A 15,978-nucleotide genomic window follows, 5' to 3' on the forward strand; every position below is an offset into this window, starting at 1 on the left:
CAGCAAAACTCCAGCAACTCATAGCCTCAATGCCCAGACGTCTTCAAACTGTTTTGAAAAGAAAAGGAGATGCTACACCATGGTAAACATGCCCCGTCCCAACTATTTTGAGACCTGTAGCAGAAATCAAAATAGAAATGAGTTCATTTTGTGCATAAAATTGTAAACTTTTTTCAGTTTAAACATTTGCTATGTTATCTATGTTCTATTGTGAATAAAATATTGGCTCATGTGATTTGAAAGTCTTTTAGTTTTTATTTTATTAAAATTTAAAAACGTCCCAACTTTTCCGGAATTCGGGTTGTATATTAAAAGATAATAGATTATGATATATTAATAGATAAGATATATTATTAAGGTAATTTTACTTTTATTCTAACTTAAAGTACATTTTTAGTAAAAAATAAATAAATAAATTATTTGCTAGAAATGAAGATCTTTATTAGATTAACACCATGTGTGCTGTCTATGGTTCAACAGGTATGGATAGGCTACATTCGATTACAGTACACAATACCACTATGACATTAGTTTGTTGTACATGTGACTACATTAAATACAATATTATTTTTTACATTAAATAAGCTGTCACAGTGTATGAAATAAATACCCTTCAAACCCACGTTAATATATTGATTTATTACCAGTGCTGGAAACAGTTTTGCTGCTTAATATTTTTTGGAACCTGTGACATTTTGTTTAGAGTTTTTTGACGAATAGAAAGCCAAAAAGAACATCACTGATAGTAAATCAACATATTGGAATGCTTTCTGAAGGATTGTGTGACACTGGAGACTGGAGTAAAGGCTGATGAAATATATATATATATATATATATATATATATATATATATATATATATATATATATATACACACACATTACATACATTTTATCTATATATGTAAATAAAAATAGACTATAGATATTAAGTAGGCTTTATGACCGAAAGTAACTAGTAACTAACTACTTGAGTAGTTTTTTATCCAATACTTTTTTCTATTACTCAAAAAACTATTCAGACCAGTACTTTTAGTTTTACTTGAGTAAATATTTCTATAAGTACTTTTACTTTTATTTGAGTACAGTTTCTGGGTACTCTACCCACCTCTAGGAGAAATTAAGGGGTCTAAATACGCTCTGAAAGTTCTGCAGGCCTGCATTTGCCTCTCGAACAGCAGGTGTCACCAGCATACCGTTGTTTTGAGCGCTTCGAAAGAGTGAATCATTTTGTGAACCGTTTGGTTAAATTGATTCAAAATTCAAAAGCTGGTAGTATCCCTATTACCTACTCATGCTGAAGAGCATACGGCAATCTGTTTTAGCATTTAAGGACGCTACTTCTACAACTTGTAATCTAGGTTGACTAGTTAGAAATTTTTAATTCCAAATACCTATTTTGAAATTCTGACTTATCATAGTTATTTTGGCTAGTCATAATGTTCAGTACATTGAAGATATATAGTCATAGGCCTACTTACATTGAAAGTATTTTAGTGTTGTGGCAGAGAAGATCCCTCTGATCACAATACAGATTTATTTACCATAATTAAAAATCTTTTTAGAATTTTTTTTCTTACAAACGTATGCTATTTCTTTTGATAAAATGCATCATGGTATATAGCCTAATTGTATATCAGAATCAGAATCAGAGTGAGCTTTATTGCCAGCTATGTTTACACATACGAGGAATTTGTTTTTGTAACAGAAGCTTCCGCAGTGCAACAGAATAACAGCGACAGAACAAAAACACAGATAATAAAAAAATTTAAAAATAGAACAAGTAGGGAATAACAATATACAAATTGACAATTGTATGTGCAGGTATATTACAATAGAAAGTTTTGTATGTACAGGTATATTATGTGCAAATTTGAAGTGTAGACTAATTATGTGTGTTAGATAAATAAGTGTATGAGTGTATAAATAGTGTTGTGTATTCCACAGTTATTGTCAAGTGTTCATGAGATGTATTGGCTGAGGGAAGAAACTATTCCTGTGTCTGGTCATTCTGGTGCTCAGAGCTCTGTACCATCGACCAGATAGCAACAGTTTAAAAAGGGAGTGTGCTGTATGTGAGGGGTCCAGAGTGATTTTGCCATCCCTAGCTTTTGCTCACTCTGGATAAGTACAGTTCTTGAATAGAAGGGAGGGTTGTACCAATGATTTGCTCAGCAGTCCGGACTACCCTCTGTAGTCTTCTGAGGTCAGATTTGGTAGCTGAGCTGAACCAGACAGTTACTGAAGTGCAGAGGATGGATTCAAAGATGGTTGAGTAGAACTGTTTCAGCAGCTCCTGTGGCAGGTTGAACTTCCTCAGCTGACGAAGGAAGAATAACCTCTACTGGGCCTTTTTCACAATGGAGTCAATGTGAATGTCACACTTCAGGTCCTGAGAGATTGTGGTGCCCAGGAACCTGAATTACACCACTGCAGTCACAGTGCTGTCCATGATAGTGAGCCGGGGGAGAGCAGGGGGGTTTCTCCTGAAGTCCACGATCATCTCCACTGTTTTGAGTGTGTTGAGCTCCAGGTTGTTGAGACTGCACCAGACAGCCAGCTCTTTAACCTCCTGTCTGTAGGCAGACTCGTCACCATTCTGAATGAGGCCAATGAGTGCGGTGTCATCTGCAAACTTCAGGAGCTTGACAGAGGGGTCTTTAGATGTGCAATCGTTGGTGTAGAGGGAGAAGAGCAGTGTGGAGAGAATGCAGCCCTGAGGAGCTTCAGTGATGATTATATGGGTGCTGGATGTTTATTTTTATTTACGTTTCATTTACATTTAATCATTTAGCAGACACTTTTATCCAAAGCGACTTACAAATGAGAACAATAAAAGCAATCAGACCAACAAGAGAACAACAACAGTATACAAGTGCCATGACAAGTCTCAGTTAGTCTAGTACAGAATACGTAGCCAGTTTATTGTTGTTGTTGTTTATATAAGAATATGATAGACAAGAAAATAAAAGGTAAGTGCTAGTATTAGTTGGTTAAGTGCTGGAAAAAAAGATGAGTCTTTAGATGTTTTTTGAAAATGAGTAAAGACTCTGCTGTTTGAATTGAGATTGGGAGGTCATTCCACCAGCTGGGCACAGTCCAGTAAAAGGTCCATGAGAGTGAATTTGAACCTTTTGGGATGGCACCACAAGGCGTTGTTCACTTGCAGAGCGCAAACTTCTGGAGGGCACATAAGATTGAACTAGTGAGTTTAGGTATGTTGGTGCCTTGCCAGTGGTTGTCTTGTAGGCAAGCATCAGTACCTTAAATTTGATGCGAGCGGCTACTGGTAGCCAGTGTAACATGATGAGGAGGGGAGTAACGTGAGCTTTTTTTGGCTCATTGAAGACAACCCTCGCTGCTGCATTCTAGATCAGTTGTAGAGGCTTGATAGTACATACAGGAAGGCCTGTGAGGAGAGCATTACAATAGTCCAGTATGGAGAGAACAAGAGCTTGGACAAGAAATTGGGTGGCTTGCTCTGACAGGAAGGGTCTAATCTTCCCTAATGTTGTATAAGGCAAATCTGCAGGACCGGGTCATTGTAGCAATATGGTCTGTGAATCTTAATTGATGATCCATCACAACTCATAGGTTTCTGGCTGTCCTGGAAAGAGTTATGGTTGACGAACCCAACTGTATAGAGAAGTTGTGATGAAACGATGAGTTAGCTGGAACCACCAGCAGTTCTGTCTTAGTAAGGTTGAGCTGAAGGTGATGGTCATTCATCCAGCTAGAAATGACACTCAGACAGGCTGAAATGCCAGCAACTACCGTGAGGTCATCTGGTTGGAATGAGAAATAGAGTTGAGTGTCATCAGCGTAGCAGTGATAAGAAAAGCCATGCTTCTGAATGACAGATCCTAATGACGTCATGTAGATGGAGAAGAGAAGTGGTCCAAGTACTGAGCCTTGAGGAACCCCAGTAGCAAGTTGTTGTGACTTAGAAACTTTACCCCTCCAAGACACCCTGAAGGATCTATCAGAGAGGTAGGTCTTAAACCACAGGAGTGCAGTTCCAGAGATGCCCATCTTTCTGAGGGTGGACAGGACAATCTGGTGATTAACAGTGTCAAAAGCAGCAGACAGGTTCAGCAAGATGAGTACTGAGGATTTTGAAGCTGCTCTTGCCAGTTGCAGGGCTTTAGTAACTGAGAACAGGGCAGTCTCTTGAAGCCAGATTGGTTAATGTCCAGGAGGTTGTTCTGTACAAGGAACATAGAGAGCTGGTTGAACACAGCTCACTCAAGTGTCTTTGCAATGAATGGAAGAAGGGATACCAGTCTGTAGTTTTCTATAAGTGCTGGATTTAGAGATGTTTTTTAAGCAGTGGGCTTACCTGAGCCTGCTTAAATGATGAGGGAAATGTTCCAGAGTGAACAGAGTAGTTGATAATATGAGTAAGTGAAGGTATGACTGAAGAAGAAATCGCTTGAAGGAGGTGAGTGGGGATTGGATCAAGTGGACAAGTAGTAGGATGATTTGACAGGATAAGTTTGGAAACGTCCATCTCTGAGAGTGGAGAGAAGGAGGAGAGATAGTGTGCATTAGTCGTTGTGAAGTTATCCTCAGTCCGCATGCGGTGTGGAGAATTGGTCACTGATGGTCCTTGTCTTATTTGTGAAGAAAACTGCAAAGTCGTCACCTGTGAGAGTCGATGGAGGAGGAGGTGGAAGTGGATTAAGAAGAGAAGAGAAATTTTTGAAGAGTGTCTGAACGTCACAACAGTTGTTAATTTTGTTGTGGTAGTATGATGTTTTAGCAGTGAAGACATTTGCAGCAAAGGAATAGAGGAGAGACTGATACACACTGACTGATACACTCCTCTCTGCAGCCCAGAGTTTAGAGCGATGTTCACAGAGAACATCGGACAGCCAGGGGCAGATGGAGTGGTGTGTGCTAGTCTAGACGACAGTGGGAAAAAGTTGTCCAAGCAAGAGGTTAGAGTGGAGCAGAGAGCGAGTGTCCAGAGCTGAAAACTGAGAGAGTGAAGGAATGAGGATGAAACCACAGAGGATAGGCAAGATGGAGAGAGTGAGCATAGGTTCCGTCGAAAGGTGACCTGAGTTGGAGTGTGTGCTGCTTCAGGAGTAAGTGCTAGGTTAGCAGTAATGAGGAAGTGGTCTGAGGTGTGCAGTAGAGCAACTAAAGAGTTGTCCACGGAGCAACAGCGTGTGTAGATGAGGTCCAGTCGGTTGCCTGATTTGACACTCGCTATGAGATGAGATGAGAGTGTTGAAGTCAGCATCCTGGGGTTTATCTAGGTGGATGTTGTAGTCACCAAGCAGTACCAGAGGAGAACCATCTTCAGGAAAGTTTGATAGCAGCACATCCAACTCATCCAAGAAGTTTCCCAATTGACCTGGGGGATGAAAAATGACCACAAAGTGGATTTTAACAGGGTGGGTTAAAGTAATTTCATGTGATTCAAATGAACCGTTACCTGTAGGTGATGGTTGAAGATCAAATTTTCATTCTTTTGATATAAGGAGACCAGTACCTCCACCCCTCCGAGTCATACGAGGAGTGTGGGAACAAGTGAAATTAGTGGAGAGGGCTGCGGGAGTGACAGTGTCTTCAGGTTTGATCTAAGTCTCAGTTAGTGCCAGTTAGTGCCATGAGCCGCACTAGTTAGTCCCAGCCTCACTAGCTGCCGCCTGTCTGTCAGGAAGCTGTTGATCCACTGACAGACGGAAGTGGGCATGGAGAGCTGAGTTAGTTTGGGTAGGAGAAGGTTTGGAATGGTAGTGTTAATGTTAAAGGCTGAGCTGAAGTTCACAAACAGGATCCTCACATAAGCCCCTGGTCTGTCTAGATGTTGCAGAACAAAACTCAGTCCAATGTTTACTGCATCGTCCACAGGCCTGTTTGCTCTGTAAGCAGACTGAAGAGGATCCAGTTAGGGTCCAGTTATGTCCTTCAGGTGGGCCAGCACCAGTTTTTCTAATTACTTAATGGTCACAGACATTAGAGCCACAGGCCTGTAGAAATTTAGTCCTGTAATTTTGGATTTCTTTGGGATGGGGATGTTGGTGGACCATTTTAAGCATGAAGGGACTTCGTACGGCTACAGTGATCTATTGAAGATCTGTGTGAAGCTGGTCTTCACAGGATTTCAGACAGCTAGGCCTATGCAATTACAAATTCTGTGGGGTGTGAAGGGAAAGTACCTAGTGTAACTAATTACTGTTGCTAGAAAGTAATAAGTAAAGTAATAATATAACCTTTGAAAGGAGTAGAATAATAATAAATTACATATTTGAGTAATGAGTCCAGCAGTGTTTATGATATCTACAAATGAGTTGTGACCGGATGAGCTGAATAAGCCCCAGTTAAATTTACACTTATGCATTTAGCAGACACTTTTATCCAAAAGCAACTTACAGTGAATTCAGCTAACAATTTTATTACCTAACATGTGCTCCCTGAGAATCAAACCCACAACCTTTTGCACTGCTGAAGCAATGCTCTACCACTGAGCCACAGGAACATAAATGCTGTGAGTGTCCCAGTAAAATATTACTGCTATATACTTATCAGTCAATATGAATGACATGAGAATCATGTTATCTGATCATTTCAGTAATAAAGTCTTGTTTTCTTTAAGCTGTTCAAAATCAAACTATAACCCAAATCGTGAATTAATCTTGCTTTTGATCTAATCAGTCAAAATGGTTTGCAAGGGGTTCTAAATGGTCCGATTTGGTTCATTCGAACAGTTCACTCGCATATTGCAAAGTTTGCTGTGGAGTGTTTTATAACACAGAAAACAAAAATAGTGCTAGATGGTGTGGATATTTACATATAATCCGTTGAAGAAAACAAAACTCTCAAATGTCTTTTATCATTTGTCAAGGACTAAGCAGCTCTTTATTGTGTGAACATCTTGTAACCCAGTAAACATGAAGTTTCACACAGAAATTACTGTGGTTTCTTAGTGCACTTCTTTCCACCTTTTATAGCAATCAGTCTGCTCTTACAATCTATTTATGGTAGTGATTATTCCGACTAGTACTCATTCACACATTCACATGTGCTGCTGATATGATTAGTCAGTTAATGTATTTTGTGCCAGGATCAAAAAACTGTGTGTGTGTGTGTATGTGTGTGTGTGTGTGTGTGTGTGTGTGTTTTGTGTGTGTGAAAAGTTCTTTGGGGGGGGGGGGGGCAATGAAGCTTTTAGCATTTATTTAAAATGCATCCGATCACTCAATAATCACAATAATCTAAAAACAATGTGAATGAACACCACAACAGCTTAAGCAGCAAACTTTGGTAACCACAAAATGTATGTCACTGCCAAAACGTTTGACCATGACTGTAGGCTATATCTCGTCAAATAGCTACAATGGGAGGCCATATCTGTTTATTAAGGAAGACATGTCCCATAATGCAGTGTTGCCAAAATTTTATTTATTTATTTATTTATTTATTTATTTTTAATTATTTTATTCAAGCCAAAGCAACCATGATCTGAAAAAAAGTCCAAATCCGGTTAGTAAAATATGCCAAAAATAAGCGAACACTTTTGGATGGTGGGGCATAGCATGCAAGTCTGCATAGGGTACGCCTTTAAAAGTGATTTTGTTCCGCCAAACTTAATGAACTTATAGCATTATACTCCCATTCACAAAATACCCCATGTTATTCAAGGCCCAAAATGACCATACACAACTGTATTTTGGAAATAAGCCAAAAATAAGCGGACTTGGCAACTATCTATGGTAGTAACGCCCATGCGTAAAGCACCACCTCCAAACACGCAGGTGTGTTCATTTCCAAACACTGATAAGCACGTGGAACAGAACAGGTAGTTGTAGATGTTCAGCGAGTGTGGAAGCTTAACGAAATACTTCACTAAATACTGAAATATTGACTTATTCAAATGGATGATTCTGAACATCCCGTAAGTACATGAAGCAATATCACTGTGAGTGCGTTGCACATTTTTGTTAAGGAAAGCCAATGCCACTCTAAGTTAGCGTTGGCTAATGTATTTACTAACAATAACTAAAGAAAAAACACATTACATCTGTTATAGTATTAATCTTTGTTATCGTTCGTTGATATAGTTCATGTTTGCTCAGATACAACATTAACATATACAACTTATATTTAATGACGTGTTAAAGGTGACTAATTTGTTGATGTTGAAATTAACTAGGTTTAATACATTCTTCAGAAGTGTAGTTTAACTAATTTTGTTAACTTTGATGATACTTAAGTGTAAAGTGTTTTTTTTTCTTTCTTTGCATGCAGAAAACGAATAAGAAATAATCCTGGTAGGCTATTGGTTTTCAGCTTTATAGCTGACAAAAATGAGGTGTTCAGGTGAAGTTTTAGGTAAAATGTATGCGTTTATAAGAGTGTATATGAATGGTTACAAGTTGTTTTTATCCTTCGTTATCATTATAATTGTAATCTGTAGCTTTTGTGCAGTTTACTTGCGTTCTTTTTGTACTTAAATTTATTTCTACATTACAAAATTCATTAAGTACTACGAGATTATATACACCGTAACTACATGGGTTTAAAAAGAGAAATGTGGATTATTTTAATACAGATTCATTTTAAATGTTTTAATATTTGTATTTTATACAATTTAATATGTATCTATAGCTGTTTCTGGAGAATAGCAGGTAATTCTGTTAACACTGACTTGGATTGTTAGCAATGTTTGGTATACATTTGATTTTGCTCTGTGTTATTAGGAGAAAATCGGGGAACCTGTTCCTGATGCCAGCTGGCCAGAGAATGGGGATCAGTGGAGCGACAAAGGAGAAGAGGATGATGAATGTGGACTACTGCAGGAAATGGCTGAAGAGGATGAGGAGATTGACCTCTACAATGAGGAGACATTTGGCTTAGGTATTATATTATAAAATCCATGATCTTACTGAAATTGGCTGTCATGCACAAACTTTGACTGGATTGGAATCCAATAAATAATACTTTTAAAATTGAGCTAAATGGCTGAAGCGGAAGGTTTCCTGTGCATTTCTTTTTTTCTGGGATGGGTATGGGAGATGAACATGTGGTGCTAGATGGATTTTAATCCTTGACGCATTTTCACTGCAGTATTTAACTATGTACTCATCATGTAAAAAATAAAAATTGAACCCAGATGAAGCCACAAGTGGTGACAATCCAGCTGCGGACCCTATGGATCTCCTGCTGCTGTGTAGTGACAACTCCCCAACACCGGAGTCTTCACCTCCTCCTCCTCCACCATCACCTCCACCGCCCATATCACCTTCCCCTCACAGTTCCCGTACACCCTCCAGAACGGGATATCGCGTTTGGCCCCACACTCCAACAGGCCGGTCTCAGAGAGGGAGAGTAGGTCGAGGGCAGCTGTTTGATGACCCAGCTGTGGTGAAGACTGTGGAAGGTCGTCCGAGTCTAAAGGTTTTCGTGCCTGATGTTTATTTCAGAAATGTTGGTGGGAAATTAAATTCCGTAATAACCAGCATTTTTTTTTTTCTTCACTGGGTATGTTTTTTCTAGAGTCTTGATAGTGCCATTGTGGATTGCAGTCTCAGCTCCTACTGGGAGGACCTCAATTCAAACACCGTGTGTAATCTTCAGTATTTAGCAATATTTGGCTTTTTTTGGTTTGACCTGTGATTGTAATGTTTGCCACTGTCTTTCTCGCAGTGGATGATCGCACCTCAAAAATCCATTAAGCCACCTGCCGCATCTATCCTTCAGGTGCTCAAGCAAATCTCCGATGTGTATCTTGTAGGTATGCAATACAGCGGTTGATCACTTTGATATTTTTACCAATTAGGACCAGGCAATCGTGGGAGTCATTGATAGATCAAGACATGGCAGGGTTCCACCTGTGTCTCCAAACTTTCTTTCTCCTATGAGACCATTTTCCACTAGCCGAGGCAGGAGAGGACCTCCTTTTGTTGGGTCCTTCAACCAAAGATGTCATTATCAGGTAGTGGGTTTCTTAAACATGTAGACTGTTAACATTTTACATTCTGTAAATGTGGTGTTGGTCTATGCAAAGCTAGCTGTGACAACCACCCGAGTATTAAATTTATCCATTCTTTCTTGATTGGGCACAAAAGAATCCCATGGTTCCTTGCTCTCCCTTTCGTCCCCAAAGACTCTTTTCACCCCAGCAACAATACAACCAGGTGACCACCATTGTCCATACTACAACTGCTAATTTGGAAGGTTCTGTTCCTGAATATAGCCTTTTTGATCCAGTGGCTTATGTTTGTTTTTGTTACTTTTCTAGCCTGGAGGTTTTCTTTCACCTTCCCGTCCTCCTCTCTCTACACCAATGCCCCACACACCCAAACTCGTGCATCTGCAGTTTGGGACTGACTCCCCAAGGCCTGCTCCATTCTATAGCCCATCTGCCAACATCATGCAGGGCTTCAGGTTAGTGAGCTACTTAATAATAATGATAATAATAATAATAATAATAAAGGAATACGATTTAATGTGCATGTTCCTCTTATGTTGTAACAAACCCTTCTATGAAACACAAAGGAGATGTAGATATTTGTTTGTTTGTTTTTTTTTGCAATTTTTGTAAAATAGACTTTACAAGTTACTGTTTGGTCTGTTCTGACATTGGTTTTCTTTTTCAACTTTTAGAGCACCAGGTCCTGTTGTCCAGTTCCATCCCCAGCATAAGCGGCTTTTGAGTCAACGACAGCAAAGACCTCACAAGTGAGGGCAAGGAGCATTGCTTTTCTTTTTTTTTCATTTGGAAACCTAAGTTTTATTTACCTGAATTCAGATGATGTAATTCACAGAAAGCAAGTAAGCTGGGACCCATATTCCCAAATCATGAGTGATAAAGAGAAGGAATGGATAATCAGGTTGCAGATGATTCAGCTACAGAGTGAAAATCCACATCTGGATGACTACTATTACCAGGTCTGTATCAGTCCTGAACTGCTTGTCCGTCCTTGGCAAGGTTTAACTGCTTTTTCACAACATGATCCCAGTGGCTGTGTTTGCTTTACATTAGATTGTTTAAATGCATTTTGATTTTTACAACAGTTTGAAAGCGAAGACAAGGAGAAACTGTTGGATATCAAGCATAGTTTTTAATCTCTGCAGGAGTATTATCAGAGGATGGAAGCCAAACTTGCTGAAGAGGAGTTTTTGGGTGACCGGTTAAAGAAGGAGCCCCCTAAACTCACAACCCCTTATGTTACCAAAGCACTCTCGTACATCCCAGGTAAGGTGCATTGAGCTAATTTAATACACATTTTATAAATGTACAGTATTAATAGTTTGCAATAATTCTTGAATTACTTCAGTTGTCCACATTGAAGGTTCGCTTGGGCAGGTTGCAGTGTCTACATGTTTCTCTCCTAGACGAGCAATTGATGCTGTTCATGCAAACACATCTGATGAGGTGAGACTTTATTGCTTTTAACTGAGGGTGCAATAATAATTTGTAAAATTTTGGACTTAACTTTTTTTTGTGGCAGGAGCACAAAGACATTAGGCAGCAAAGGTTGGAGGTGTTGAGCACTATCGAGAAGGTAGGGTAAACCCCTGGAAATGCTTTAGCACTATAGGGCTGCAACAAAAATTGTACTACTCAATGAATGCTGACTTGAATTGGAGTGAAGTATTCAGAATAGCAGCATATGTTTCCGCAAACTCAAGGTTGCTTTACAATGTATCAAGTAAACACTACAGCAGGCAGAGAATCAGCACCGATACAGAGCATAGACAAAATGCATCACGTGAAAAATTATAGTTAGGGATCAGAGAAACAAGAAAAAGATGGGTTAATGTGGGATTTTAAATTGTAATGATGCATTTAGTATTTTATCAGATGCTTTTATCCAAAGCGACTTACAAATGAGGACAATGGAAGCAATCAAAAACCACAAAATAGATATATACACAGATGGATATATGTATGTATAGATAATTCTAAATAAGAATTCCATAGTGTGGGGGCTGATGTACAAAAAGACTTTCCGCTTCTTCTTTTTTTTTTTTTTTTTTTTTTTTTTTTGACAGTGTAATTTGATAAATTCCAAGTACCATTACATACAAAGTGTCTGTGTAATGAGTTCTTGTATTGAAGCCTGGTTTACTGAAGTCACGTGGCTTTGGCAGTTTGATAAATGCTCTGAACCATTGATTTAAAAACCAATTTATTAGCAGTACGTTGAAAGTTCCCATCACTACGGTGTCTTTTATTTTAACACTGTATTAAGTACCCAACAATAAGGTAAGATTTGGTTTGAGCCATGTGTATTTTTTGTTCAACCCTTTTGCTTTCTCACAGTTGTACATAGTTTTGTTAGAAGTGGAAGAGGCAAACAAGATGAAGACGACAGTGTCTGACAAAGATGAGGAAAGGCAGTTGATGCAGAACATTAAGAGGAAGGTGGATCAGCTTTACAATGAGCTGCGGTGCACTAATCTATTGTAAGAATTTCCGAATTTTCTGTTGTGAGTGTACAGTAAGATTCTGATCTCATTTACACCTATGGTGTACCATATAATAGGGACTCTGGAGAGGAATTTCTTTCCTGTCTAGTAATATCAAAAGGAAAGAGGATGCTAGCCAGACTCCTCCCCTTCCTGTCAAATGATGCATCACTGCATATCCTGAACGTGGTGACCAAAAACCTCCCAGTATTGATGAGCAAAGATCCAGATGAGGTCTGGAACATGTAATGTTGTTTTTTTTTTTTATCAGTCTGTATCTTGAATCTGTGATCAAGCTGTAACCTTTCCACAGACACTGCCTGTTCTGTATCCATCGCTCCGTGCTGTGGTTGATCGACTTGCATTCAGTCAGCTAATCAGAATTCTCAAAGAGTTCACAGCAGCAATGCCTGACTCGAAAGACACACGGTTAACATTGGCCTGCCAAAACAAGGTCAGGTTTTAAGCAGTTGTTTTTAAATTACACTTGCCATTTTTCATGAAGTTTTATGACCACAGTAAGATGACATTTGGATGTTTAACAGCTTTACACTTTCTCTGGGTTGCCTAGTGGTATTGCTGTCTTAAATGAACTCTTTGTTTGCAGTTTGGTCTGTCGCTGTTGTATGCTTTGCTCTCTCAAGGAGAAAGGCTTTTATCGTCTGACATTCCTATGGAGCCCAGCATTGGAGATTTTGAGACCTGGTATTGTTTGTGCTCTTACCCCTCAAATTGCTCACTTTCTGTGAAAGATACTCGGCAGAATGTTCATACTCTTTTAATGTTTTTCCATACAATAAAGTTTACTTCAACAAGAGGCTGCCAAGCTCAAGCAATGACAAAGTATTATATTGAACACCGTTGAAAGTCTCTAAAAATATGGTATCTTTGTGAGAAACGGACCCAACTTTAAGGCATACTGGGTAACTGAAAATCTAGAATTCTGTACATACTGAATCATTTATGGTTCTGTGTTATATGACAATCGGTGACATTTAATATTTCTTTTTGCAGTGTCTTTTTTCAAATATATTTTTAATGTTAAGTTTAAAATCTTCAGTGAATGGCAACAAATGTGTTCCTTTTGTTTTTATTTTAATGGTATTTTAAAATGTAAACCATTTTTATGGCACCCATTTAGGACGGACACTGTATTCCATGTGGCCAGGCAGCTATCCCAGACGACACTTGTTGAGCCACTACTTCTGCCCTCCAACCTGCTAACACTGTTCTGTCGATATCTGGACAAGCGAACAGTACACCAACTAAAGAACAACATGGAGTGAGTCCAAATGCTGCATTCAGTACTTTGCACTTGGCATTTCTCTTAGGACAGGGGTGTCCAAACATGTTAATGTGGAGGGCCGTTGTCCTGCAGAGTTAAGCTCCAACCCCAATCAAACACCCCTGTACCAGCCAATATCTTCAGATTCATTAGAAACTTCCAAGTAAGGGTGTATGAGCCAAACTCTGCAGGACATAAGCTTTCCAGGAACAGATTTGGGCACCCCTGGCTTAGTACATTTCCAGACCTGTAAACAAATGTTTTTTTTTTTCTCTTCCCCCTTCCATCCTCTTCCTAAAACCATCCTCTCATTGGTCAGTGCACCTGTTTCTGTATTGGGTGTATACGTGGAAATGACAACGGTGGTGTTTTCAAAAACTTGCACTTTAAAACCCGTTCTCAAAAATTACCTTTTCAGTCCCCAAAATGTCATTGTCATCTAAACGGCCCCTTAGATTACAAGATTATTCTCATAACTGAAAACGTTTAGTAGTTTATCCAGATTATATTTTATATTTGAAAGCGTAGCCTGTATTGTGCATACAAATGGCCCAGATTGAGAGCACCGGGAGAATTATTTTATTTATTTTTTTGGTAATTTTAATTGTATGAATTTGAGTTTAAATGGTTTTTGGCACTTCAGGAAATAAAAAAAAAAAATCTACTACATTTGCCATGTCACTCTCACTGAGCTTAGCAGCTCTGACCGCTCTATAAAATGAGACTAAAGATGAATCAAAAACTCTAAATATAAAGCTAGCACTGGACAAAGGGGGTATGAATTATTTACCATTGTGAATATGGTCCTCATACTTATTTACATCTGGTTTAATGGCAGTCATGTTTGTAATGGTTCTCATTTCCCCCCTCCAAAACTTTAAAGAAACTTTGTAGTACCTTTTTTAGAAATAACTGCACAGAAAATACTAAAACTACAGTCAAATCTGCTAAAAGATTACATTTTATCAAGGTATACAGCTTGAGGACTAAATGCTTGTACCATATTTCTGGTAATATTCTTTCAAAGTTTAGATAGACTGAATCAATATTCCTACACATGGCTTAACTGTCTCTTAATGAAAAGACACTTGAACTTCTGTTGTCAGATTTCTTTTAAAGTGGTTTTGTTCTTCTGTTGCAGATCAGCTACAGGATATCTGGCTGTAGCATCATAAATGAGCACCAACCCCATGACCTCTCTCTACACTGACCTGAAACGTAGGATGATGCTAAACCTAAATTAAACTTGATTTTGTGAACGACCACGTTCATCCAAAAATGTATATTTTCTATAACCCTAAATATCTTTTCTCCCTTTTATTATTTTTTTCCTTATTCTCAATCTTTGTCTTACCAAGGTCAGATTTGCATACGAATGGGCAATTGGCACTTTCTTGACATGTGGCTGATATTCAGTCATTTAATAATGACCATATAAAGCCTATGAAGTGCGTCACAGATATAGCTGATCATTTTGGATTTGTGGTCTGCAGGTCTTCAGAGCGAGCTGTTGGGGTTGATCTAATTGTACAGTTGCACTAAAGGTGTTTGGTTTAATTTGTGACTTATAAAAATGTTTTGTTAAGAATCCAACTATGTCTTTCAAAGAAAGGTTTTGGGTGTTTATTTGGAGAACTGTTAATTTCAAAAGTATGTATGTTTGTGAAATGTTTTTGAGGTATGGTTTCATTTTATTTTTCTAATTGTTCGATCAGTGTCATGTCTAATATGTACTTTTCACTGTTGCAGAGCACATGCAAATTAAAAAACAATAAAAATAAAAATTTGTAAAATGAACTGACTCATTGTATATTGGTTGAATTCGATTTAAATCCCAGTTTGTTTTTAGACCTTGTCTTTTGATTTGTGCTATTCAGAATATAGCATGGCCTTGAGTGCTATTTTAAGGCAAATGCCTTTGGGAACATTATCAATAACTATGCAAATTTGTGAATACCACAATGGTGTTATACGCTGTACCGCTGTCTATCAACATCATTGTCTCTGAGTTTTTGTAACTTGCACCAATACTTTTGAGTTGTAGAGTGCTGTAAACAACTAGTTTTCACTTTTCTAATGCTCTATAAAGTGTTCCATTTAACTTCTCTCTTCACATCCCTAAACAGCTCTTTACATAAAGTGTAGCTTATGTACAGAAAAAGGGTATGGGGTGTGTGTGCGCCCTGCTTCACTTTGTATTAATGTGATTGTGATCATTTTAATATGATTTTATTTGTCATAGGCTGTAATGTAAAGCTTATTTGTACT

General features: G+C 38.4%; 1 protein-coding gene across 1 annotated transcript; it reads left to right on the forward strand.

The window, feature by feature from the left end:
- Positions 1-7,766: 7,766 nt before the first annotated feature.
- On the forward strand, positions 7,767-15,507 carry patl2 (PAT1 homolog 2). Its single transcript, XM_059531955.1, has 19 exons — positions 7,767-7,905; positions 8,711-8,867; positions 9,124-9,407; positions 9,507-9,572; positions 9,657-9,710; positions 9,790-9,945; positions 10,079-10,147; positions 10,252-10,397; positions 10,617-10,691; positions 10,778-10,901; positions 11,088-11,208; positions 11,291-11,388; positions 11,465-11,518; positions 12,280-12,422; positions 12,503-12,659; positions 12,739-12,879; positions 13,033-13,130; positions 13,567-13,707; positions 14,852-15,507. Exons 1-19 carry the CDS (start codon positions 7,885-7,887, stop codon positions 14,883-14,885), a joined length of 2,139 nt encoding a protein of 712 aa, XP_059387938.1. The 5' UTR covers positions 7,767-7,884; the 3' UTR covers positions 14,886-15,507.
- The last annotated feature ends 471 nt before the right edge of the window (positions 15,508-15,978 follow it).

Source organism: Carassius carassius, chromosome 40 (assembly GCF_963082965.1).
Source record: "Carassius carassius chromosome 40, fCarCar2.1, whole genome shotgun sequence".
NCBI classification, from domain to species: domain Eukaryota; kingdom Metazoa; phylum Chordata; class Actinopteri; order Cypriniformes; family Cyprinidae; genus Carassius; species Carassius carassius.